This window comes from Exophiala xenobiotica, assembly GCF_000835505.1.
Source record: "Exophiala xenobiotica strain CBS 118157 unplaced genomic scaffold supercont1.1, whole genome shotgun sequence".
Lineage (NCBI taxonomy): Eukaryota > Fungi > Ascomycota > Eurotiomycetes > Chaetothyriales > Herpotrichiellaceae > Exophiala > Exophiala xenobiotica.
In genome coordinates, this window is record NW_013562494.1 from 5,499,898 (window position 1) to 5,525,048 (window position 25,151).

At 51.5% G+C, this 25,151-nt stretch overlaps 9 protein-coding genes across 9 annotated transcripts; 4 read left to right on the forward strand and 5 right to left on the reverse strand.

Annotated features, from left to right (window-relative positions):
* Positions 1 to 925: 925 nt before the first annotated feature.
* PV05_02168 (uncharacterized protein) lies at positions 926 to 4,164 on the reverse strand. Its single transcript, XM_013467251.1, has 3 exons — positions 3,405 to 4,164; positions 2,555 to 3,289; positions 926 to 2,482 (listed from the first exon to the last, which is right to left on the reverse strand). The coding sequence occupies exons 1-3, from the start codon at positions 3,418 to 3,420 to the stop codon at positions 1,029 to 1,031; spliced, it is 2,205 nt and encodes a 734-aa protein (XP_013322705.1). The 5' UTR covers positions 3,421 to 4,164; the 3' UTR covers positions 926 to 1,028.
* An 877-nt stretch (positions 4,165 to 5,041) lies between these two features.
* Positions 5,042 to 8,087, reverse strand: PV05_02169 (uncharacterized protein). The gene is made up of 2 exons (XM_013467252.1): positions 7,692 to 8,087; positions 5,042 to 7,640 (listed from the first exon to the last, which is right to left on the reverse strand). Exons 1-2 carry the CDS (start codon positions 7,933 to 7,935, stop codon positions 5,158 to 5,160), a joined length of 2,727 nt encoding a protein of 908 aa, XP_013322706.1. The 5' UTR covers positions 7,936 to 8,087; the 3' UTR covers positions 5,042 to 5,157.
* Positions 8,088 to 8,246: 159 nt separating this feature from the next.
* Positions 8,247 to 13,674, forward strand: PV05_02170 (uncharacterized protein). The gene is made up of 6 exons (XM_013467253.1): positions 8,247 to 9,246; positions 9,292 to 9,354; positions 9,402 to 9,875; positions 9,930 to 10,101; positions 10,149 to 10,508; positions 10,557 to 13,674. The coding sequence occupies exons 1-6, from the start codon at positions 8,425 to 8,427 to the stop codon at positions 11,498 to 11,500; spliced, it is 2,835 nt and encodes a 944-aa protein (XP_013322707.1). The 5' UTR covers positions 8,247 to 8,424; the 3' UTR covers positions 11,501 to 13,674.
* On the reverse strand, positions 11,763 to 13,549 carry PV05_02171 (uncharacterized protein; the record flags this gene model as incomplete). The annotated part of the gene is made up of 4 exons (XM_013467254.1): positions 13,478 to 13,549; positions 12,821 to 13,423; positions 12,607 to 12,768; positions 11,763 to 12,557 (listed from the first exon to the last, which is right to left on the reverse strand). The coding sequence occupies exons 1-4, from the start codon at positions 13,535 to 13,537 to the stop codon at positions 11,763 to 11,765; spliced, it is 1,620 nt and encodes a 539-aa protein (XP_013322708.1). The 5' UTR covers positions 13,538 to 13,549.
* A 632-nt stretch (positions 13,675 to 14,306) lies between the features above and the next one.
* PV05_02172 (uncharacterized protein) lies at positions 14,307 to 15,726 on the reverse strand. Its single transcript, XM_013467255.1, has 3 exons — positions 15,454 to 15,726; positions 14,902 to 15,406; positions 14,307 to 14,849 (listed from the first exon to the last, which is right to left on the reverse strand). The coding sequence occupies exons 1-3, from the start codon at positions 15,673 to 15,675 to the stop codon at positions 14,560 to 14,562; spliced, it is 1,017 nt and encodes a 338-aa protein (XP_013322709.1). The 5' UTR covers positions 15,676 to 15,726; the 3' UTR covers positions 14,307 to 14,559.
* Positions 15,727 to 16,483: 757 nt separating this feature from the next.
* Positions 16,484 to 18,120, forward strand: PV05_02173 (uncharacterized protein; the record flags this gene model as incomplete). Its single annotated transcript, XM_013467256.1, has 4 exons — positions 16,484 to 17,396; positions 17,444 to 17,613; positions 17,669 to 17,890; positions 17,944 to 18,120. 4 exons carry the CDS (start codon positions 16,484 to 16,486, stop codon positions 18,031 to 18,033), a joined length of 1,395 nt encoding a protein of 464 aa, XP_013322710.1. The 3' UTR covers positions 18,034 to 18,120.
* A 324-nt stretch (positions 18,121 to 18,444) lies between these two features.
* On the forward strand, positions 18,445 to 19,206 carry PV05_02174 (uncharacterized protein; the record flags this gene model as incomplete). Its single annotated transcript, XM_013467257.1, has 1 exon — positions 18,445 to 19,206. The coding sequence occupies one exon, from the start codon at positions 18,445 to 18,447 to the stop codon at positions 19,204 to 19,206; it is 762 nt and encodes a 253-aa protein (XP_013322711.1).
* A 23-nt stretch (positions 19,207 to 19,229) lies between these two features.
* On the reverse strand, positions 19,230 to 20,951 carry PV05_02175 (uncharacterized protein; the record flags this gene model as incomplete). The annotated part of the gene is made up of 1 exon (XM_013467258.1): positions 19,230 to 20,951. The coding sequence occupies one exon, from the start codon at positions 20,949 to 20,951 to the stop codon at positions 19,230 to 19,232; it is 1,722 nt and encodes a 573-aa protein (XP_013322712.1).
* A 663-nt stretch (positions 20,952 to 21,614) lies between these two features.
* PV05_02176 (uncharacterized protein) lies at positions 21,615 to 25,034 on the forward strand (the record flags this gene model as incomplete). The annotated part of the gene is made up of 9 exons (XM_013467259.1): positions 21,615 to 21,751; positions 21,802 to 21,912; positions 21,962 to 22,195; positions 22,244 to 22,399; positions 22,481 to 22,609; positions 22,665 to 23,412; positions 23,476 to 23,799; positions 23,858 to 24,245; positions 24,301 to 25,034. 9 exons carry the CDS (start codon positions 21,615 to 21,617, stop codon positions 25,032 to 25,034), a joined length of 2,961 nt encoding a protein of 986 aa, XP_013322713.1.
* Positions 25,035 to 25,151: the final 117 nt, after the last annotated feature.

Sequence of the window (25,151 nt, forward strand, 5' to 3'; positions counted from 1 at the left end):
ACCATCGAGTCCCACAAGTGCCAGGCCACTGGCTCGACCACGGACGGCACGATGGGTGCTTTTAGGGTATGGGGTCCTCCGGCTGGCCGTACCGATCGCTGCAAGAGGGTCGAGCTCACTAGGCTCACTAGGCGCGGTCCAGGCGTCTGTTTGACCTAGCACGACCTAGATAAGTAACTAGTGGACCTCCGAGACCACATCTCGCTTACCCAGAACTCGCACCAGTCTTGCTCTGCGGGCTGCTAGGCGGCATCATGCTGAGACACGTTGGAAATCAAACAAGGTGTTATCATCAAGACAACACACCACAACGGTCTTTATGCAGCCATGGCCACTAGCATATTACCTGTGTTCTCGTTGGCATGTCCGGGTCTCCGACAGCCTTGCCAGCACTGGACAGACCATAGATAGTACGAGTGATCCTCCTGCCATGCGATATCTTCTTCTTCGAGACTCGAAACCTCTAAAAGCGAAACCATATTATTCTCCAAGCCCAGCAACCGGCCGTGGCTACAGCTGACTTCCGGTTTGAGTCCCTGGTCGTAAGGTGACTGTTTCAACGGTCAAAGGACTGGACGTTTCAGCTTGGAATAAAATAAAGAAATCACTGCTATCTGACACCACGCACGATCTCCCAATTTTGTGCCCAAGTTTTTATCACAGCCCGTCACAAACGCCAATTTAGCATCCGAGTCATTGTCGTCTCGACCACGACTTCGTACGGCGCCGCATGAATCATCAAGACCATGGCTTTGTTGACTGCAGTAGTGCCTACCCTAGCCACGACCAAAACGGCCAGCGTCTGTAATGGCCGCAATGCCCAGCCGAGCTCAACGTAACCAAGGAGCAGGACAACAACCCATCAGCAGCAGCGTTGTTGCAATGAAATCGCAAGCACTATCAGGTGTCAACGACGTAGCAAGAGGCACATTTCGCGTGATTTCGGGGTAAACTAAACTGGAAATTTGCATTGCGCCGTCCCCAAACACAGTTTCATCGACCGCGGGATTGCATACTATAGCGGTCTGTCAATTTAGTCTACCTCGAGTGGAACCAGTCCGCAGCTCTTGAAGAGACTCAACATTCTCTCGCACCAATTCGAACGGCGCAATGGTGCATGAAGACTTGAGCTCTACACCTGGAAAGATGACCGCTCCACGGCCAATGATCACATCCGCCCCAATCTTGACTCTTTTGGCAACCCATGGAGCGCCAGCGCCCTTGCGATCAACCATATCCTTGCTAACGTCTGCTGTATAGATGATCACGTCGCTGCCAATGTGCGTTCTCGCTCCGATATCAACCTGGGCAGCATCATCAATGGTGCAATTCTCCCCGATGAAAACGTTTTCAGCGATGTGGATGTTATAGCCGTATGAGCATCTGAATGGCGCCTCGATCACCACGCCCGGACTGAGCAAGCCTTTTGCTGGGGTTGGAACAAGTCGATGGATTTTGTCTTTGCTGGGATCAAACACCATCAGCAACAGCTCACGAATTTGTGTTGCGCTCAAGCCACTGTCGATGTCACATGCGTTGTTGTAGCGTGCAAGAGCCCGCTTGCATCGGGCACGCTCGTTTCGCAATGTTTCGTCGAGGTGATTGTATGATGACTGTCTCAGCATCCGGGAGCGCTGAATGTCCTCCTTGTTGAAATGCTTGGTTACGTGCGGTTCGGAAATGATCGGGACCTGGACGGACTGTCCGACCGGTTCTGCTGCAGCTTGAACGTATGATGGCTGCGTCTCATGTTGCGACGCTGGAACCCATGGCTGCCGCGTGCGTGTTTGTGGAGGGGAAGAAGAATGAGAGTGAGTCGCAGAGGGCAAGTGTGACGGTGTAAGGCGCGGAAGCGGTGCGTCATCAGGGCGTGGCTGTGGTTGGTAATGTAGCGGGTGTCCGCCACGCTGGGGATAAGGTGGGCTTTGATTTGTTGGTCTCGTCATTTCTGGTGGATAAGAAGCTGGAGATTGTTCTGAACGAACGAGTTCGGGAAGCCGTGGAAGTGGAAGTGGAAGCGGATCAGGGTTATATGGAGGATATGCCAGCGGAGGTGAATAGTACGGCCGCCGTCCGGCTTCAGTCTGAGGAGGGGCTGGTATATGTTGTCCATGAGATGGATTCTCTGGCACAAAGTATTGCTGACGGGGGTTGCCATGGTGGTTGGGTTGAGCCGGCCGCTCTAGGCCAGGTCCGTTGTGAGTAGGGGCAGGATTGATCGGTGGTGGCGGATCGATTTGAAGGCCATTATGAAGACCATTATGAAGACCACTATGCAGACCATCATGAAGACCACTATGAAGACCATCATGAAGACCATCATGAAGACCATCATGAGCTGGTTGCTCCGACACTTCGACATGGCCGTTTTTCGACTGCAGAGGCGGACCGCCGTTGGCCGGATTGGGCTTGTTTGTCCAAGTAGACCTTGTAGACTTACTGTAGCCCCTACATGCAAATCCACCTTTGGTGCAGTTCAGGCCTGATTGTCGAAGCAGTTAGCTCAGCTTGTACTTAGAGTCGACTGAATGATGGAAAGGGAAGTTCAACTCACACCATGGGCGTTGCTCGTCACATTTTTTCTTCCGGTGCCGGCAGGTCAAGCATCCTGTCTTTGTTCTGTTGCTGAAATTACGTTTTCGCTTGGGACCAATCACCACAACACCCGGAGAAGAATCTGGGTGATATTGTTCAGGGTCAGGCTCTTGTCCTCCGTATGATGTGTGGGGGTAGTCCGTCGACTGGCTGACCACACCGTTTGACTGGCCGGCCACACCGTTCGTCGACTGGGCTACCATACCGTTCGTTGACTCATCGACCACACCGTTTGACTGAGAGGCCACACCGTTCGTCGACTGGGCGACTACTCTGTTGGTCCGGGGCTGCAACACTTCGATTGTGTCTTGTTGTGAGGAATCCGCGAACTGAGCAACGGGTCCACTGGAAGGAGAACTTTTGACAGCAACCTCAGGTTGCCAACTACGTCCATATTCGTTGCCGTTCTCATGGGGGTAGTGATCGCCTGGGTCGCGATCAGATTTGGAAAGCTCGCGCAGTGCTCGATTGGCGGTGACCACGTGGTGTGATCCAGATTGGTTGAAGTGGTTGTACTCGGATGACGGTCCTTGAGTCAATCTCACCATCTCGTCAGAGCTTGAGCCTGACCGCTTGCGCTTGTGATGGTGAACCTCTGGACTGTCTGGGTGAGGATAGAAGTTGGTTGATGTAGAAGACACGTCGTTTGCTCGTTGAGCTTCGTCATATGGTGACGGGTATGGATTGAGTTTGTCTGTGATTGACTTGGAGTTAGAGGAATGTTCACCAGGTGCGATGGCAAGCCATGCTGGATGCTGCTTTGAACAACTCCCCAGTACCAGCTCTAGAAGCAGGGGTTTCAAACTTACATTCAATCTCTCCCATTTTTGCGGTCGTTGCATGCCAACCTGATGATCACCTTGCTCGCCACTGGGATTTGATCGTTATAAGTGTTTAGAGACGTACTCCTGCAGGCGGCGACTCCTGAGCTAGTGAAAAGGGATCAGAGAGATATTCGAGCCTGAGACAAACGGGCGCTAACAATGGCAATGCCGTGCCTGTGGTTGAACCCCGATGACGTATCTGGAAATGCGAGCTATCTGAGACAGGTCTGAAATCTTCGGACCTTCTGGAAGAGTGACACACGCAAAGAAGGAGATCCGTAGAAGATGGGCGCTTAAATGACCGTGACGGCTGGGACAAGGCAAGCGCCGGGATTGGGCAAGGAGATGTGAAGAAGCTGGACGATGAAGCGAATATCGTGCGAAGTGATGGTCTCAGGCAGGTCAACAGTGACACGTCGTCCAGGAGGTTGATGATATGATGATGGGAACAGGACAATAGACCCCGCCTGGTTGGATGTTGTTTTCTGCTCTCTGCGTGAGGTTGTGCAGCTACTGTAGGCGCGAGAAGCGCAGGCGCAGCTTAGCAAAAGGGCCGAATACTCCGGTTTGCGGCACACTGGAAGGTTGGCGTGCACCGACGAGGCGAGAGTTGATTTTACGGACTGGCAGAGGACCTTCAGAAGATGGAGAGCGAGCACGATATGAATGAAGACAAGAGACGAGGAGAAAAGGTGAGAAAGAGTGAGGTGGCAGGTGGCATGGGCGGTGCCTGTGGGAGTCGAGGGAGTCTGGGAGAAGGCAAGGAAACCAAGATCGAGCGGGGCCAGCGCCATAGTGTCATACTGCCGGGCGCTTGGAAAGGCGCTTGCCGTAGTGCGATTGCAGTGCTTGAGTGCTCTGACTGGCAAGTCACAAAGGACTGGCGTCTGGCGTCACCCGGCGTCAATTAGCTCCTAAGACACGGAACCGCGCGAATGATCCTTGGGGTGTGCGGCAAATGTGGGTGTCAGTGTGAAGAAAGTGGGCACCATCCATGGCACTGCCGATCCCAATTCTTCGGAGTCCCGACGATGCTGTTACACACTACCGGACCTCGCTGATCATGACTGATTCCAAAAGCCTCGCATTGACAACCAATAATTTCTTGGTAGGGTAAATCGAGTCAACGATCAATTGCAAGGTACTGCGTACATGAGATGGACCGGACTTCGCACTTTCCGGGGAATGTCGGTGAGCTTCATTCTGCTGCATGCAGGTCGAGTCCGAGACGTGCCCAGCATCAGGCTTGCATGGGCTGAACTTGAAGTCGTAAGAGAGGGGTATGAGTGGTAGGTCGTCCAAGTGGTGATTCACCTGACACCATACCCTGACACCGGCATCTGCAACGAGCTGCTTGTGAACGAAAAGGATGGCCGCCTGAGCCCTCCTTCTGCCCGTCCTGGCGGTTGATTGGGTGCGGCTGCGGTGAAATGCCCTGCGCGCATCACCTCGCTTGCCAACAAGTCGAAGTCGAAAGTCCGCGCGTGTGGGGGCGTCATCTGAGACAGGCGAGGCCGCAGGCGCAGCCGTCAGACGCCGGGCAGGGCATATCTCATACGAGCTCGTATTCAGCAGAGGAAATATTTGGCGGCTGGCTGTGCTGTGCTGTGCTGTGCTGGGGTCGCCCAACACTTTACTAGTACATTCTTCACCAACAGGTAAACTTCAATGTAAGCTCTACGGAGTACAGCACTCGATACGAGTACAGGGATAGAGTATCCAGAGCACCATGTATCTTTCATCCGGACCCAATCCAATTATCCCACGCCGCACCAAATCCAAGTTGCTCGCTGCTGCCCATGTCTTCTGTAAAGGCACGCCCCCCGGATCCGAAGTCCTGATCGTCATAAACCTCTACTGTCACTGACAAAGTTGGTCGCCCATGAGCGCACTGAAAAGGAAGAGTACACCGTGAAAGCCTCTGTATCAGCTCAGTACACTCCCCCAGCGACAATTCGTCATTGAACATGACAGCCGTGCGGCAAGATCGAGACTTGAGCATCTCTACCATAAGTGTTGGACAATGAGCAAAATCTGAAAACCAAGCACTTCCATCATCTGACCTTTGATTTGTCGGAATGTCTCCAGAACCTTCTCCGGACGGACGACAGCGGCGTGACCAGATGCCACTACGCAGTAGATCAATTAGAAGCTTGGGCTCCGCGCGGCAGCGCTCAGCAATGAGTGTAGGTAGCGCGCTGACTTCCACGCAATAAACTTGACGACCGCCCCGGGTCGAGCATCCTTCACGGATGGTATATGTGACGCACCACCTCTGGAAATACCCCTGCTGCTGCTCAAAAAGTGTCGCCTCGTTCTCATCGATGTCAAACACCAATGGCGTAACAAGGCTAGTTGAAGCGCTACCACAGATGTCCTGGCACAGCCGCTCATATTTGACTCGCTCATCGGCGGCATGTTGATCAACAAGGACAAGAATATTTCCGCGTTCTCCATCCGACGGCATCAGGCATCCTGGTAGCATAGCAAGCACGAATTTATGATCAACTTGACCAACGACCCTGGCGGCAGCGAGTGCTTCCTTAGTCAGTGTGAGGCCCTTCCCGCTGCAAATATTGGAGGTTCCCGCGGTTCTTCCACCTCCATCTGAAGGCGGTATCTCATGGGTCGTAAGGGACATGATCGGCTTCTCGGTGTGCCTACGGTCAAGAAGCCCTTTGTACTTCTGCAAGCGGGTTGTCAACCCAAGATGACCTTTCGGCTGAGCTTCCAAGGTTGCCGTTTTTGCTCGCCTCAATTCGAGTCTACGACCTAGCGAGCCAGAAGCGAGATGCGGCGGCAGGCTTCGATCGACGTCACCATCTCTATTGAGAAGATGAGCCCCAGTTCGTGGGTGAATGCGAGTTGGCTGACCATTACGAGGATTTACCCAGATAATAGGGCGGGCTTCGTCGTCTTGTTGCCCAACCTGATCGACGTATTGCTCGAACCGAGTCTCTCCACGGATGTTGCTGATGCCGTGCTGATTGCTAGTCACACGTCGTGAATCAATATTGTCATTGTTATTGTGTACTGATGCGGGTAATTCGGCAACTGCCTGGTCTTCATTGACTGGTTTCGAACAACTTAAGCCATAACTCATGTCTTCGGCACCAAGACCTCGCCCGCTTTTGACACGATGCCAATGCCTGAGGGTGCTGCGATCAGAGCCCCTTCGTGAACAAGCAGAATTGAATCCTTGAACAGGACTTGCAACCGACAGGTTCTTTGGCGACGCCTCTGAACTTAGGAGGCTGGCTTTGCGCTTGCCTCTCGTCCTGTATTTGAACCCATTGTCCTCTAAAAATTGGTAGGTCAACGTTTCCAACGCATTCACAAGATGGTCGATCTGGTGGTCAAGCTCCAACAATTCGCTTGAATGCATCAGTGTAACTCCTGTGTCGGCCCTTGTTTCGATACGAATGTAGAACATCGGCCAACGATCGACACCTTTCCCATATTTCCCAAATGCTGGTTGTTGATTGGGTATCTTTCGAGGCCCGCTCGCCATTCCCTGGAAAGTCAGGGTGTCCTCCACAGCACCAAAACTTGAATTTGAGATGATTTCATTCACCACATCCGACATCCAATTGTTTTTGTCTTCACGGACTAGTGGAAATTGTCCCAAGGAGATGAACTGGCAGGTCTTGAAGGGCACAGGCTCGATCGCTATGGCGGCGCGAATTGCAAACTTGCTGGTGACAAGAGACAAAGTTCTCCAGGATTCTGTGCTGGCGCTTGCGAGAAAATTGGCGCGATGCAGCGTAGCGGCCACAAGATTCACAGAGCTTGTAGGGCAATTCCCTCGGCCAAGATCCTGATGAAGATATCGTCGCTTGCCGCACTTCAGGGCTACTCGCAGTTTCTGTGCCCTGGGTCTGGCGAGCAGGTAGCCCACAAGCATCAGCTTAAGCCGATCAAACGTCTTGTCCACCCCTGCCTCATTCGAGTATCGGACAGACATCTGCTTCAGGCGTACCGGCACATCTCCAAAAAGGTTCCGAACCTCGACATGTGTACCACTTTCTTCGAGCCCGCCATCTTCTATGCTCAGTCGTAGTTGCCGGCAGATCACCTGCCCACGATATAAAACCAATCGGCTGATAAATCCATCGTCGAGGTGCCGAGATGATATAGACAAGAGGGACAAGGATGATAGGTTGGACAGAAAGCGGCCATGAGATCCGTAGGAGACTCGCGGCGTATCGAACTTCGAAGTGCCTGTTAACCCGTCAGCTAGTCTATCACAAGAAAATGCGCAGTTTCCCGCACAGTAGGGTTTCGCCAGATGACCAGCTTCCGAGAATTCATGGCTCTTTATCCCGGCCCCATCATCGCGGCTTGAGATATATCCCTTGGCGAAGTCCACCTCGATGGCGAGGAAGGTTGGGTCGGCATCCAGTGCGTTCCTGACCAAGCCTTCGATGACATCTTCATAAGAGCTAATATCGTGAGCCGACGAGAGTCCCAACTGGACGTCTTCTGGGAGTAGCGCGATCGACGGAGTGGTTGTCATCCTGCGAAGAAAGCGTTGTCGAGTGTGCCGTATCTTTGTATGATATACATGATTGATGAGGCATGTGAGTCTGCTGGCCGGGAAACCAGCACCGTTGAAGCATATCGCTCGGTGCAAGTAGTTGCGATGGAGCCCGGTCTCTTCGATATTCACAAGTGTTGGCGTTGCTACCCATCCTCGCCTTGATGTGTCTCCGCAGGCATGAATAAATCGTGATGACTAAGCTGATACAAACACGCCAAGCCTTCGCCCGAATGTATGTCAAGTTCGAGGCGACTCTACTTCACTCCCGTATCTGTTTCCCCCCATCCGACGAGAACATCGCTACAGGATACCTCAAGATCGAGAGACGACCGTGCGATCTGGGATGAGCTGATGGATCCTGCGTATTCAGCTTTGTGACAATGAGGTAGAGAGTACTGAAGGCTTGTCCTGCCATTGCGTACGGGAAAGGTTGACGCGCTCCCTGTTGCTTCCGTGGCCATAAAGATGGCTGTCACCGAGTCGCAGAAACTGGTCCGCTATTGCCTCCTGCGCAGGATGTCGCTTGAGGAGTTCGCGACATTACTGGAGACATACCAAGATGAAATTGACGGCCAACAATTGTTCAGCGCACTACTCGACTGCCGACTTTCATTTTGTGCACCTGGTGACCCTCTCATTTCGCTATATCTTGAGCATATCGGGACTTCTGGCATTGTCAGTGCCTCCGCTGCGCTGCTGGTCCTTATCTCCAAGTGGAACAGTGCCAAACCAGTGAATACACCTGCTGCTCTGCATTGCTACAACCAGACGTTGCAAGATATCATCATGGTCATGGTTTCTCCAAAGTACAAGGTCATTTCTTCCGAAGCCCAAAAGTCCTTGCTGTTGTCCTCAAGATGGCTGGCATCTTTGGCTCGTCAGGTGTCTCATCACATGGACGACACTCCAATCGCGGACAAGCTCCATGTGCTTGAAGCGCTTGCATTTCTTGTGGTCTCAATGGCAGCAACCGATGGCGGCTACGAGGCTTTGTCACTCAGCAACGACTCAAGGACCAAGTCAAGCAAAGATTCCAATTCGGTTCAAGACTTGCGGACCTCTGTTCGGCAATCCTTGGAACTATGTCTCCCGCTGTACTCAACAATATCGACCCATCTCATTGGTCGAATCAATACTGTTCTAAGTGTGCTGAATCAAAATATTTCTCAACCTGGCGACTCTTCCGCTCAGCTCACCGACATTCAGACGCTGGATTTTCAGGCTAATATTCCGGAAACCCACATGGTCGCATCCAGGGCAGCGACCATTCTGTACCTCGATGTCATGGTAAGTCGGGCGATCCAGCGCAAGGAGCCTGCGCTAATAGTGTAGCTCTCGACGGGCTCGACGATTGACGACGGCGCTTTGGTTAATTACCTTTGCTCTCGCCATCAGGTAGGCATTCGCTCAATCGAAAAGGCTCAACGCTGACTTGAAGCAAGAATGATTACGCAGCGGTCTTCATGGATCTTTTTATTGCGTCCTTTCAAATGCTTAAAGTGCAATCTTTCAACCGAGAACCATCGCTCAGCTATCAACAGACTCGGATTTTCCTGCAAAACAAGCTGCCAAATCTCCTTTCGATGGTATCGGCATCCTCGTTTCACGGGTTCGATACTGAACAAACCATTACCGACGCTTGGGGCCAAGTCGTGCCACAGCTGTCCACCAAGGAACTTTTGCTGATTGGCTCCCGTTTCCTGAATACCTGTTCTCTTCATCACTTGATCACCCATACAGCCAGTTTGCAACTCCTTGGCAATGAAGACGTAGTGTCAGGTATGAGTAAGGGTCTATATACGAAAGACGACTTGATCTCACAAGTTGTGGCAAACCACGCAAGAGGACCGAAACTCGTGGAAGAACTCGTTCGGAGTGATGGAAGTGCTGGTTTCATTAGCCAAGCTGTGGTTGAGGTAGAGTGTTGGCCCGAAAGACGAATTCCTAGACGAATGCTAATGGTTCCCCAGATTATGCACAACTATTGCCACAGCAAAGAGACTCAGTATCTCAAAGACCTTGCAAATGCCATTATACGACGACCTGTCGCAATCAACTGCATCTCTCTGTTCGTTCCTCCATCTTTCTGGCTCGGTCCTTTGTGTACACTGCTAGACGAATGGCACTGGAGTGAAATTCATGGTAAGTCCTGCAGCTGTGGACAGGAAGATTCTATTGACACCACGAAGGCGAAGCTCAACCGCTCTATGACGAGTTTGGAGCGGCTTTTCTCCTCATACTCGTGTGCAAAACTCGGTTGGGGCTGGCCAAGACTGAGCTTGGTATCCGCAAAAAGGACGGATTTCTCGCTGAATACTTCAGCAATGCTGATTCAGAGAAAGGCCTGGAGACGCTTTCTGAAGAGAAAACAACACATCTTGGGAACTGGATCAATGCACTGTATCTCGCCGAAGGTCTGAGTGATGAGCTATGCACCAATTGCAGCCCACATGACTTCTATATTTTGATACCTACTCTGCTTCGCCAATCCATGATCGCCTATCAGCAAGACAAGCTCACCCATGAATCTCTCAAAGCTGGCCTTGACTGTGAGTACAATATTTCCCCAACCTTGTCCAATCCTTGACATGGAACAGACCTTCTGGAACCCTTTTTATTACCATCACTGGCTTCAGCGCTCAATTGGATTGGCGACGTTCTGCAGGACGACTCTTCTGCGGCCGCAACCATCTTAGACGTGTTCATGAAAGCGCCTGGGACTCCCGAGTCGCGAGACATACATGGGACGATACTGTCAATGTCCGCATCCAAACTAGGAAAGCGGATAAAATCAGTGCAGTTGCATGACGACGGCAAATTCAAGTCCGTCGCTGAGCTGGTGAAACATTCCCCCGACTTTTCTTTCTCTCCCGAGCATGGCATAGTCGCAGAGCACGATCAACTGTCGAGTGCACTTCAACAAAGCATCGTCGTGATGATCACTACAGGCGGGACATTTTCCAGTCAGGAACAGGCGATGTCTACAAGAATCCCGTCGATGGTTTATCGCGCCATCCACACGATTGGTGCTCAAGGAACCTTGAAACTACTGCTGGGTGTACTCATCCAGCTCAGTGACAGTCATGATTTCCTTTTCGCCTTAGACACCGTCTCCACCATTGTCTGTACCGCTGGGTGCGGGCTCAGGGATGCTTTACGAGTGCAACATCAGAATCTGGGTGCGGTACTCAAAAGAAAAGATTCATTATCAGCAGAGGCCGTTGTTCGCCTGCATCGACAGGTCGAAGTCTATACCAATCTTCTCACTGTCCAGGACATGCACCTCAATGCATTCGCTTTTGCTCAGCAGCTCAGCAATATTGACACAGCAGATCCTAACTTGGACGGTGTCCCCGCGTCAGCAGGAGTCGTGGACATGCAAGGAGATCAAGAACAAGCCGATGGGATTGATCAAGTTCTGGACGAAGTTGCTGCGATGGGCAATTTGGACGCGAACGACGCGGACATGAACTTCGACGCTCTCTACGGTCTGCAGGGTAGTGATATGGACCTGAATGACCTGGACCTGGATATGTTTTAAACTGCATGAAAGCCTGCATGGGCCCCGACGCTATAATCAGCACAGCAGGGTGAAAACGTGGAAACAATGCATGGTGAAGGAGTTCAGAGCGGAAGCCGATCCATTCAAGCAGAAGCAGTTTTCATGCAAATTTGGAAGGCTTGTCCTCACAGCAAAGTGGAGACAGATTGGTTCAACCGACCAGCCGGCCAGGCAGGAATACTCATGATAGATCAAGTCATGGAGCCGCCATCGTCTGTTCGAGATCCACCGCTAAATTGAGTTACCGCAAACAGAATTCGGCTCTTACACGTTGCAAGGCCAAGAACATGGCCTCTCGTTGACCAGGCCCAAGACACCTCAGGGTTGTCAGGAAAACCAAAGGTGGTTGGACTTGCATAGTTGCAGGGACGTTGATACCACGACTTTCCTGACGATTTCCTTCACTCACAGCTGGACTGGGGACGGGACGACTGTTCCCGTTTTCGTCAACATCTCCAAAGGCGTAACTCATTGTGCCGATGAAGTCTTGAACAATCTCCTGAATGGCCGTAGTATGGATAGTTACCAAGTCACTGCAAATTTGTCCTTCATATTCCCCCACCTTGGCTGAAGGAAAAGCTTCAAGGTGCGCCAGCACATCCAGCAACGCAGCATGTAAGCAAATCTTGGCGACAAAGTAACGGTTCCAGTGAAAGAAGCCGTTCCAAGATCCAAAGCAATGAAGCCGAAAGAGGGTTCCAGATGTCCATGGAGTTCGATGACCAGTAAGGTGGGAAGACTCGATGATGACACGTCGGGGTACCCAGTCGGATACGTCGCACCAACCAGCCACTTTGCCTTCGAGTTTTGCAGCGGCTTTGAAATACGAAGCGACCAAATTCTCTTGATCTACGGACTGGTCCAGGTCGATGGAAAGGAAATTTTTGATCCGCGCGCGCAATTTCGAAACACCGTGGAAGAAACTGCAGAGTCGAATCGACGCCTCTGGCAAAGCCTGCACCGCTTTCGAAATTTGTGACTCCAATATCAAATACTCCTGGGATGGTTCCTCGCCCGCAAATAACGGTCTCCAATGCTGAGGACCCAGTGAGTCATTCCACCGGCTTCGCAAGGGGGCAACATACCATGGATGACAGAAGGAGCTGGTACAAATGGCAGCCCTCTGGAGTGGAGAATTGATGCTCCCCGCGCAGTCGCAGAAGCATCAGGGTGCCGTCGATGTGTGTTTGCAGCGCCGAAGAACCTTCTGGATCGACTTGGCCTGAACCTGTGACGTTGGCAAGAAGCTGTTGGCAGGTCAGACACCTTTTTGACACCTTCCTGTATGGATTGTCATACTTCTCGCATCCCAAGCAACCAAACTGCCACCAATGTCTCATCTCCCAGTCGCTGTTCAGGATCGGCCAACGCTGCATTGACTCCCGAAACAGCCCTGGCATATTCTAGATCAACGGCGTTCCGCATATCGACTGTGGGTGATCGGTTGGCAAGGTTAATGATACCAACAGCCCTCATGGCCGCGTGGAGATACGAATGAGGGCCGGCTTTGCAAAGGATGGCGGGGAGGAAAGTAAAGGCGTCGTTGCCGTAAAGGACTCGAGAATTGACATCCAGTTGAGAGAGCGAGTACCAGACAGCTTGTTCAGTCACATCTTGGGGAAGCTTGCCCAAGGAGGGGGGTCTGTGGAAACGTTGAGCGGAGAGTTCCAGGGCCGAATCACTCTGTGCAGCATCGCTGTCTTCAGCCTCTGTGGAAGTAGCTCGCCTCGAGTAGTACAGGGCCTGAGGCAAACTCTCTGTCGATCCGTAACCTTGACTTGGTGATTGTGGGCCGCGCACGAAGATAGTCGATCGGATGGTACCGTAGCCTGGTACACGATACCCCGGACATGGCTTCTTGAGCCTCGCACAATTTCGACAACCCGGTCGTCCCTCGTCGCACTACAGATCATGTCAGCAAGGTATTCCGTTACATTCTCGTACGATAGAGCCGACCTTGACCCTGCGCTTTCGACATAGACCGCAACCAGTACTTGGACGCCCGATGTTGCCCATCCACGGCAGCTGGCAAACCCAGAACGGAACTTGCTTTGACAAAAGGTTCTCCGTACTTCGATCTAAAGCGTACGAAGTGCGTCAAGTAAGATGTATCTGACCTGTCCGAGCCCCTAATGCCGTTCGAAAATGATCGCAATCAACCTTGTGTCTTTTGGCTTAGGTAGAGTTGATGATATAAAAACACCCAAAGGACTGGCGACACAGCCTTCAGTTACTGCTGCCAGAATTGTCCTTAATCAGGAGGATTCGGGCGCAGCAGAATGGTACGTTGCATCTGCATATTTCGTCAGGTCAGATTGATCACGACACAAATGATATTCAGCAGAGAATTTGCGCGCTTTTGTGGCTGTTTATGCTGTAGTCCATCTTTCATGCCCAAGCTGAAAAGTCTTTGTCTCAGGATACACGAAGACCGATGTTTTTAGACGACGCACCTCGCATGGCTAGCTGAACAGGGCTAGCAGAACCGGCTGGAAACAGAAGCCTCAGTTAATGCTAGGATCGGTGTGCTTTGGGAGTGCTTTGGCTTCCACGTGAATAACTAGGATATTAGCCGAGAGGACGCCATCAAAGTCAAGGCTGCTTACGAAAAGACGTCTGAGGTTCTAGAGAGCTGTTGTACATTGAAGCATACATCACAAGAGGAAGTTTGATGGAGGAGCTTCCTGACTCAGCTCAGGTCTAGACGTATGAGGGTTTTACAGTACCTAGCCCAAGGATCGTAGTGATTGCGCCGAGATCTATTTATATGGCCTCCATCGAGCCTCTCGCACTTATCCCATTGCCACAGTTTCATTTACGCTGAGGTCTTTTGACGCCTGCAACTTCCCTCTTCGTCCCGCACTCATCGTCGTGCAGTTCGAGTTTTGAGGACACAAGCGGGCATGAATGGCAGCTGCAAGCTGAACAGAATGGAAACAGATATGCTCATTCAGAGTTCTCTGACAACCATTAATACTATGCTCACTCTTGTACCGACGGAGAAATTCAGCCCTGATTAAATGATAGAGGTAAGTTCCCTAGAATGAGAACTTTGTTCCCACAGTCGACGGAGCCAGCTTTCCAGGCATCGCGCTCTCGATCTCGACTTTCGCCCGCCAGCCGGAGCAGTGGCCAGGCATCAAGATATCGGGGTCGAGCTCCTTGAGATCTGCCACTGTCTGTTTCACAAAGGCTTCATTTGGCCCCACGAGATGGTAGCCGCCGATTACCGCATGCAAAGGCGATTTCCCGCCGAGCTCTAAGGCGTGCTTCGCCACGTTGACAACTCCAGCGTGACTGCAACCCGTGAACACCACGAGGCCTTTTCCTGCGCACGGTAAGCATTTCGGCGATGGAACGGTCACGTATCCAAGCGGTACCTTTGACGTTGCACATCAAGAATCGCTCATCCTGAATGAGTTCGTCACTTTCCCAGCTAGCGGAGTCTTGGTTGAACCTCATGCCGCGCTTGAAACCCACCTCGTAAGGAGTCACGCGAGGAATCTCGCCCGACACCAGAAACATGTCATCTAGAACCGTGTGCGGTTGGTCATTCTTCATCACAGTGGCTCCCGCCGCCTCAATCTCAGCGAATGTTGGGTCAGCCTCCAGTGACACTGGCCCAGCTGGGCCCAGGAAGCCTCGGTAGGTAGGCCGATTGGGATGAAGATCAACGATGACCCCATCTTCCGAGAGTCGTGCCTGATTAATCATAGACACGGCTTTCAGCATACCTCCAGAGTGGTCTCGATGCCAATGAGATAGTTGCACCATCTCGATCGATCCAATGTCTGCTCTAAGCCGTTTGGCGTTGCGCTCCCAGATGTGGTCTTCTGGTGCCGTATCAAACAGCATCGTGTGGCGTTTATCTCCTTTGATTGCTGTCTGTATGCTGGTTATCCTCCGAGGGCTTAAATGAATAGGATCCCTACGATCATCAAAGATAAGCCATGGGCACCGCAGCAGAGATTGTCCATCCTGATCTCGAACTTCGCGGAACCTCTCTCATCATCTTGGAGCGGTCCCCGAAGAGCCACATCTGCTAGTTGCCCGCCAACTGTCAATCCAGGAATTTGGTAGGATGATATCGGGTCGACCTCGTTGTCGACAATAACCAACACCTCGAGTGCGTCGATCTCCGCGAGTTGAGTCATGATGAGCGTTCAAGGTGACTGACCGAGCCTGTCAGGATCCGAGGATGGGTGTTCCAGTTAAATACTGTGGTTGCTTGTAATTGACTGGCAATACGGAGTTAGGCGTTTCGGGGATCCATCCTCGTTCTCAGTGTTGCACCTGCCTTACTGCCTTTTACACCCCTTATTGCTCGCACCCTTCGTACCAAGGTTAGGCAGTCAGCCTAAGGTATCGATTCCGCATCCTCGAATCTTACATACTGTACAGAGTACCTTCGTCAATCAATCAATCAATCTCCTACGTAGTATTACATGACGAGGATGACAAATGCACCTTTATGGTCCTGCCATAACAGTCAGCATCACGAGGCCGAAGTCTACCGAGCCAGGATTCACGCGCCACGCCGCGGATTCGCACTAATTCGTGCGAGCTTGAGCGCTCTCGAAGCTATTTCTCGAATATGATAACGATGGGGTGGCTCATAATCCTACATCAAAATCAATGGAGAGCAACGTGTGAGTAGCCTCATTTCAGAACTACTGAACACTTTCATCCTTTGATCCCAGTAATGGCGTCTCCTGCAGCACAGGGATTGGACGCCAGACTTTTGGAGGTGAGATGCAATACGAAGGCTCATCTCACCTCTACGACTTTGGCATCAAGGAATTCGAGCTGCCCACGAGAATGAAGGCCTTATTCTCGGGCGCCTGATGTGTCATCCACGCTTATAACTACACGGGGACGGATGCAGTACATTTCTCCAACCCTCAGCAAACGCTTGCGCCATTGTGGCATTGCAACCAGTAGTATCTCGGTTTTTGTTCCAAGATGCAGCTCGAGGAAATAAAAGGCCTGCTAAGTCCAGAGGAGATCGTCCTCCCCGAATCGCCGGAATATGACGATCAATCCCGGACCTGGGCTGCGCAATGGAACAAGAAGCCTCGTCTTGTAGTCAAGCCAAAGGATTTGGGAACTCTGAGCACCCTCATTGAGCATCTGAATAAGTCAGATCTTGACATTGCTGTCCGATGCACCGGTATTGGGAATGCCTCTGCAAAGGACATTCTTGTCTCCTTGTCTGCCTTCAAGTCATTTTCTTTCAGTCCAGAAGATGAGACAATCACCTTTGGCGCTGGTCATGACTGGGGCGAGATTGATCGCAAGGTCGAAGAGCAAGCGCCGGGCTATGCTGCTGTTGGTGCAAGATGCACGTACGTTGGAGTAGGAGGCTCAATTCTCCATGGAGGTCAGAGCTGGCTGAGTTCAGAATATGGTCTTGCCAGTGACCCGCAAAATCTGCTTGATGCTCAGGTGGTCAAGATGGATGGCAGCATCATCTGGGCCAGCGAAGAGCCGGACCTTCTCTGGGCATTAAGGGGTGGCGGAGGAGAATTTGCTGTCGTGACTGCGTTCAAGATGAGGGTTTATAAGTACCCCTCGTTAATATACTGCGGTCAGATCATTTATCCTGCTGAGGCACTCCAAGATGTGGCTCGAGAGGTTGCTGCATTCTGCTCACGGTGTTCTGACCCCCGGCTGGCGCTGCATTTGTTTTGCTTGAACCTGAGCATCGGCGCATACGTTGGCAACGAGCCCAATCCAGGCCTGGCAATATTTGTGTACGATGCTCGTGGTGAAGAACATGGGAGAAGCGAACATGGCTTCAAGTGGGCGCTCGATATCAAGGGCGCTATGGACATGACCACGTCTTTGAACCTTCGAGGGGTCAACCAGCAGTTTGGTAAGTGTCAGCACGCGGATCGATCAGGCAATGGCTGACAAGGCCAGACAGTCTGAAGGCTACAATGGGTATTACAAACACCTGGCAATGCGGGGCTACCCTGTTTGCAATCGACGAAGAGTTGATATTGCGGACCTGGAAATGGTACCTTGATCTTCTGGAGAAGGACCCAGGGCTGGCCCGGAGCACATACGTACTGGTCGAAGTGATGCAAAAGGTGAGTAGCTTGCATCTTCTGGTTACGGGGGACGGCCTTTTTCTCACAAACCCAGGCGGCGTACCAATCTCTGGGCTATCCTAGCAAGGAAACTGCATGGCCCCATACGCGGAACCAACATAATCTTCAGCTGGGTGCAGGTAGAGTGCCTGGATCCGGGGAAGGAGACGCGTTGGCTCACGGGGCGATGGCAGAAGGACCATATGAGATTGATCCCAGACATACCAAGGCCGATTACTTTCCAAACTTCGTGGATGACTATGTCGACGTAAAAGAGGTAAGCTGTGTATTGCTGTCAAGAGGATGTGCTGGAAACTGACGCCTCGACAGGTCTTTGGCGTGAATTGGACTAGACTCGTTGAGCTCAAGAAAAAATACGACCCTCATAACAAGCTTGGTGTTGTCTTTGCCAACCAATAGCTCTGGGCTGTCGAAGCAAGTCGTGTTTGTAGCAAGCTCGCAAGGTGCCGGCTGTCGTCTTTTGGAGAAAAATGTCATAGAAACGCCGTCGCCCAATGATAATGAAGCTGCGGCATCGGACAAACACCACCTCAATGATTTCGGTCTTCCATTACCAGGTATCCTGCCATTCACCTCCCATTAACATTTATGTCATGCTTCAGCGGGTGCCTTCTCACCGATTAAGTATGTGTGCAACTTGGGCCCTCGTTTCAGCCACAAGACATCGACCTTGAGAATCGTTCTGCCAGACCACACGCACGGTACTATTGCAGAAGATTTCCGCTCCCAATCGTGAATGCAGACGCAGTCTTTCGAGCTAATATATCTAGACCCTCCCAGCAAGCCTGCGGATCACAAGATCCCCATGCCATGCCCGAAAGAATCAAACTTCGTTCTTTGATCCTCGCTGGTGGCCAATCGTCTCGGATGGGCTCACCCAAATACCTTCTCCAGTTTCCTCGAACATCGGACACCATTCCTCTTATCCTACAGACAATTCTATTGCATCACGAATTCTATCGGCGTCGTCAAGAGCGGCAGCCAATCACCATTTCTGTGAGAGATAAAGAACAACAGAGAGAAGTGGAAAACGCACTGCAGAAGCATCCAGATGACCAACTGCTGTGGCTTAAATATACCTTTGATACAATACCTCATCAAGGACCAGCTACCGGTCTCCTTGCTGCACACGCGTTGGATGAGGGAACACACTGGATGGTGACTGGGTGCGACTATCCGCTGCTCGAGACTGAGGCTCTTCTGCAACTTGCAAGCGAACATGACAAAACACGAAACGCAATCACCTGCTTCCGAAATTCTGATGGCTGGACAGAACCACTTCTCGCGATTTGGTCCCCTTGTGCTCTTGAGCGGCTCCGCGAAATGTCCTTATCACAAAGTCACATCGGCCCCAATCGAATCATCAAAGCTTTCGCGGATGACGAGAGCGATGCTGGATCAGAGTCCACCTTCTCAAGAGGCGTCTGTACTGTGCAGCCTTTGAAGGGATCCTGGACTCGGAGCGTGAATACCAAGGAAGATTGGGAGGAGGTTCGAAAGATGATCCATGAAAAGATGGGAAATAGTGGACAATTGCTCACACAAGTGCGTACCCTGGCCTGGCCTCCATGAAGTGCCCGTGCTACAATCGCCATTCATGAGTGATTGACGGGAGACAACGGGTGAGCCATCACATTTTCGCCGTCCACCACTGAGTGGACACCTTCGGGCACTTCCACCCAACAGTCGGCCTGTACAAGATTGCCGACTTTGTATGACGATTGCTCTTCCAGAATCTCTAACGTTGGCCTCCCATTATGTCCATCCACGACCTTGCGCCATCTGGCAAGCCAGAACACTCGCAAGTGCTCTGGCTTTCTCCGACTTGGAGACATTGCAGAGCTGCATTCCTGACCGGAGTCGTTTGTGTGCGTCATGTCGCCTCTTTGCTCAAAATGAGCTGCGCATATTATGGGGGGTATCAATGGTGATTCTCCACGAAGGACCGTCAGATACGGCATTACGAAAAATCGAAGTGCCATAGCTGTAGCGAGCGGATTCCCCGGCAGACCGAAAACAACAGTCCGCCGACGCTTTGGTCTTGCTCCATTGAGTTCGTCCAACTCAACCCAAGCAAACATGACCGGCAGTCCTGGTCGAACGTTGACACCATGGAAAATCACCCTTCCTCCCATCCGATTCTCCACGACCGGTCTGACCAGATCAAACTTTCCCATCGATACTCCACCAGTTGTGATCAGGACATCGACACCTTGCCCGAGAATTGCGTCTCGGAAACTTTCTTCAAGGGCGTCCTCCGTATCCTTGACAACACCCAGGTACAACACCCGCTGACGAGGATCCAGTTCACGGAGGGCGGTACAAATGTAGGGACCGTTTGAATTTGGGAGAGTTTCTTCAGCAGCTCGACGTCCATCGACTGGATAACCATTCGATGGCAATGAATTGAGATCAATTAATTCCGACCCCGTGGAGACGACTCCTATCTTCCATTGTCCTGATACTCTCAGAAATCTCGAGTCCAGTCGCCTGTGAGCTCCATCCTCAGCCACATCTACTTCGTTGAAGCCGAGGCTGGCAAGCGCCATGATATGCTTCGGTTCGAATTTTTGACCTGCAAGGACTATCCGATCTCCTTTGACGATGTCACTAGCTGCATCCCTCTTGTTCTGATTCTTGCGCACATGTGCAAATACATCGATATATGCTTCTCCTTGACGCGTCCAGGGATCTGGTTTATGACTGGCCACATCTTCCACCTTGACAACGGCATCCAGCTGGGGATATGCACGGTGTGGAAATCTAGCCCCAGTCATTATTTCGACACAGATGTTTGATGTCTGCGAATTTGTATGTCCATCCTTGGCGATGTCAAGATCTTGCTCGGCATCGACCCTGTCTCCTGCGGCAATGATGGATACTACTCTTAACCTGACGGGATCCTTGGGTGATGCATTGGCGGTCGAACTTGAACAGACTGCGAAGCCGTCCATCGCGGACGTATCAGCCTTTGGTGTGGAATGTGGCGCTTTGATGGTATGTGCCGCAGGCTTATGAAGAGCATCCATCAGGGGGATCCTTCTCACTGCTCCGGTCTGTTGACCTGCGATGGTTGTCGTTACGCAGTAAGCTGTCTCAGCGGCTTGGTCGTCATTTTCAACATACGAGAGTCTGGCCTCGATCTCATCCTTAACAGGGTGATCGTCCGAATCTGCCAACTGGCGATGTTCCTTTGCAATCGACATTGCGCGGCTGACAGCGTCCACGTACTTGATAGGAGCATTATGGCCTCTAGCCCCGTAGTTCGGCTCTGCTGTTTGCTTCGTGTAGCAATGCTGCGAAGCGGAAATGCACATGTCGTGGAGCATGTCTAATCAGTCATCCGCTAAGTCGTGCGAGGGACTTCAAGGTGAGCATTGAACAGACTATCGGAATTCGCGCCACTGGTCGTATCTTACCACTTGAGAATAGTGAGTGCGAGAGGAACGATTCCTCCCTTTCCGTGCGCTCTGGCCGGTACAATAGTCCGCACATTTTCAGTGTCCTGTCATTTTCGAAGACACGCGCAACGTGCACGTTCTCCGCGGACAATGAGACTCATATTGAGACTCGCCCACACTGTCGCATCGTGCCCGGGCCGTAGCAGTTTGCGAGCCAAAAAAATTCCCCACATCACCAACACTTGAAGCTGTCTTAGCGCATGTTGACATCACATGTTGGATTGTCGTGATGTCAGGGCATGCCCGTCTCGACGACACCTACGCATTGACACAGGCGTCCTCAGGATTTCTTGTCCGGAGTGGGGGAAGTCTCCCAGTATCCTTTACAAATCTGAAACTAAGTATTGGCTGGACAATAACCTTCGGCCCGTGGAAGTCAAGCCACGGCCGGTTGAGTGGCATAAAATCCGCACAGGATGGTTCATCCTTTAGGAGGTGAGTGCCCATCCGTCGCCCTTTCGGAGGTCACAACAATCTTTCTCTGGGAACAGGATTCCAGTGTGGGCTGCCCCTGACAAAATGGTCGAGACACGAAATGCTGTTGAAGATATTTGGGGAGAACGGAAGCCATATAAGCATGTCTGGCCAGACAGAGTGGACCAGTTCACGATCGAAGACCCAGAGAAATGGGTGCAAAGTGCATGTGTGATGTGCAGGTTGTTCGAGTCTTGTCTCCACAACGAGATCTTGCTGATTTACTTTGCAGCAATGGATGTGGACTAGATGTCGGTGTCAAGGACGGTAAAATCGTGGGCGTCCGAGGAAGGGCAACGGATCGAGTGAACAGAGGTCGGTTGGGCCCAAAAGGTCTTTACTCGTACGTTGGTTTGCACCAGCAGCTATGGGTGTAACTAAGTATGACACAGGTGGAAATCTCTCCAGCACGCCGACCGACTGAAGTACCCGATGATTCGTAAAAATGGCAAGCTTGAACGCGCCTCGTGGGAGGAAGCCATGTCCTTTATTGTCGAACGTACTCGTGATGTCCAACGCCGATTGACAAACCATGGCATTGGCTTCTACACAACAGGTCAGCTATTCCTCGAAGAGTATTATGCTCTAGCTGTGGTCGGAAAGGCCGGACTGAATACCCTACATATGTTCGTTGGACCGCTTTCAAATATGACCATGCTCGCTAACATTGGCAGGGATGGGAATACTCGACTCTGCACGGCCACTGCGGCGGCGTCGATGCGAGAAAGCTTTGGATCAGACGGACAGCCTGGCTCGTACACTGATATTGACTTTACTGAATGCATCTTCATGGTAGGTCACAATATGTCGGCAACTCAGACAGTCCTGTGGTAGGCAGACTCCTTGGAGACATCAGCTAAATACTCCTGTCTCGGCCGCATCGGCTCTTGCTTCTGACTGACACGTGAAAGGTCGAGAATCCTGGATCGCCTGGACGGGCCGGAGCCGCCAAAGCTCATCGTCGTTGACCCCAGGACGTCGGACACGGCCAAGAAAGCAACGCTCCATTTGGCTCCAAGGATAGGAACGAATCTTGCATTGTGAGTGGTTACGCAACTCGGATCTTGCTCCAGGAAGACTGAACCCTTCTCGCAGGCTTAACGGGATTCAACATTGCCTCTTTGCCAAGAAGTATGTCAACGAGGAGTACGTCTCAAAGCTTGTCGTTCAAAGAAAGGAACTGGAAGACGTTGTCAAAGAATATCCCCCTCACGTCGTGTCACATATAACTGGAGTTCCCGAAGAAGACATCATAGCCGCCGCAGACATCCTCGGATGTACAAAGTCACTTTTATCAACAGCCCTTCAAGGAGTTTACCAATCCAATCAGGCCACCGCCAGTGCCTGCGCAATCAACAATATCAATCTGCTCCTAGGTCACATCGGCAAACCCGGCAGTGGAATCTACCAGATGAACGGTCAACCTACTGCACAGAACAATCGTGAAGCCGGCTGCGATGGAGAGTATCCTGGCTTCCGCAACTTTTCCAATCCTGTTCATATGCAGGAACTGGCTGATCTATGGAATATCGACTACATCCATGTCCCGCACTGGAACCAGCCAACTCATATTGAGAATATGTTGAAGTTTATTGCCGACGGCTCAATTGAGATGTTCTGGATAAATGGGACAAACCCGCTCGTCAGTCTTCCAAATCTGCCAATGGTCCGGGAGCTTTTGACAAAAGAGAGCCTCTTTGTCATTGCACAGGACATATTCCCGACCGAAACGACTGCAATTGCAGACGTCGTGTTACCGGCGGCCGCATGGGGCGAGAAAACTGGATGCTTTACCAACGTCGATCGAACTGTCCACTTGTCTAAGAAAGCTGTTGAACCACCTGTAAGTATCCGAATATTCTTTCAGGGATGTTTCGGCCCGGAGCTTGTCCTCACGGTCTTATAGGGAGAGGCAAAGTCAGATTTCGAGATATTCTGCGACTTCGCCAAACGCATGGGCTTTCGAGACAAGGATGGCCAGCCCCTGATCAGCTGGAATGATCCTTCTGAAGCCTTCGAAGCATGGAAGAAGCTGTCTAAAGGTCGGCCGTGCGATTATTCCGGACTGACCTACGAGAAACTTAGTGGCGGTTCGGGCATTCAGTGGCCTTGCACCGACGAATTTCCCTACGGTAAAGAGAGATTATTTGATGATGGGCGATTCTTCACCGACATCGACTACTGTGAGTCATTTGGGCACGATCTTGAAACCGGTGCTCCATATACAAAGGTGAGAGATCAAGTTTGAATGCTATACAGGCCGCTAAACTTGGTACCTTTCATATCAGAGCCAGTACAAAGACATAGCACCGGCAGGACGTGCCATTTTGAAACCCTGCCATTACCTGCCGGAGATGGAATCCGTCGACGAGGACTATCCATTGCAATTATCCACAGGTCGCCGACCACTTCATTTCCACACCCGTACCAAGACAGGCCGAACGCCTCGGCTCCAGCAGGCAGACCCAGAGCCTTATGTCCAGGTATCGAAAGAAGACGCCCACAAGTACGATATCAGCGAAGGAGACCAGGTCCTCGTCGAATCACGTAGGGGTAAAGTCCAGGTTGGCGCTAGGGTCGGTCTTATGGCGCCTGGGCAGGTTTTTATACCTTTCCATTTTGGATATTTCGACTCGCATGATGGGAAAGCAAGAGCAGCCAATGAACTGACAAGACGTAAGTGCTCAGCCTACTACGAGTAAGCCCTGTACACTAAGTCTGAAATGACCAGAACAATGGGATCCTGTCTCCAAACAGCCGCAATTCAAGTCAGGCGCAGTCCGCGTCACCAAGATCGATCCATCAGATGAAGACCAACTTCAAGCACCTGAGTTGCAGACGGCCGCGGTACGGACGAAAGAGGAGCACAACAAAAGCCAGACTCGTCAAGCTGGATCCAAGAGAGGAGAAGAGCCGACAGAGAGGTTTCTCGAATACTGGTTGGGCGCCACCTTTGCCTCGATCGACACACTACGTGACATATGTGACCATCTTATCCCGCGCATTGTGCATGCAGACTACGAGATAAGCAGTGGCATGAGTGTAATGCATCGTATTACCACTTCTTGCATCGAACGATTGGGACCGTTTACTGTCAAGTATCGCAGTGAACGTCAATACGGCCAGCGTACATCATTGGATCTCAAGAAGAGGCTGTTTCCGGACATCATGGCCGGTGGCATTTCAGGATCGAATGCGTATGACATTCTCATTACTCTGCAGAGCTTTTATCTCTTCCTAGGCCATGTGGAAGGCCATATTATCACCTTGGTGCCAGCAGCGCAAGCAAGCTGGGACAAGGAGTTCTTTGAGGCGGTCAGTTTTGTCAATACTCAGATCGGTAGAATGTATGCTTGGACGAAACAGCAAATGGGTTCAAGAGGTCCGCAGGCTCTTTTGGTACCTTGCAGAGCGGCGGTCGAACTTAAGGACAAGATCTCGGATGAATTGGCTGAAGACGCATGACATCTGCCGCTGGCTGGAGACACATGAGATAGAGATGCGATATTGTCAAGATTCCTTCGCTGGTTCGGTGTCAGCTTTTTTGTGTTTTTTGGGATGATGTTAGTACCGAGTCAACCT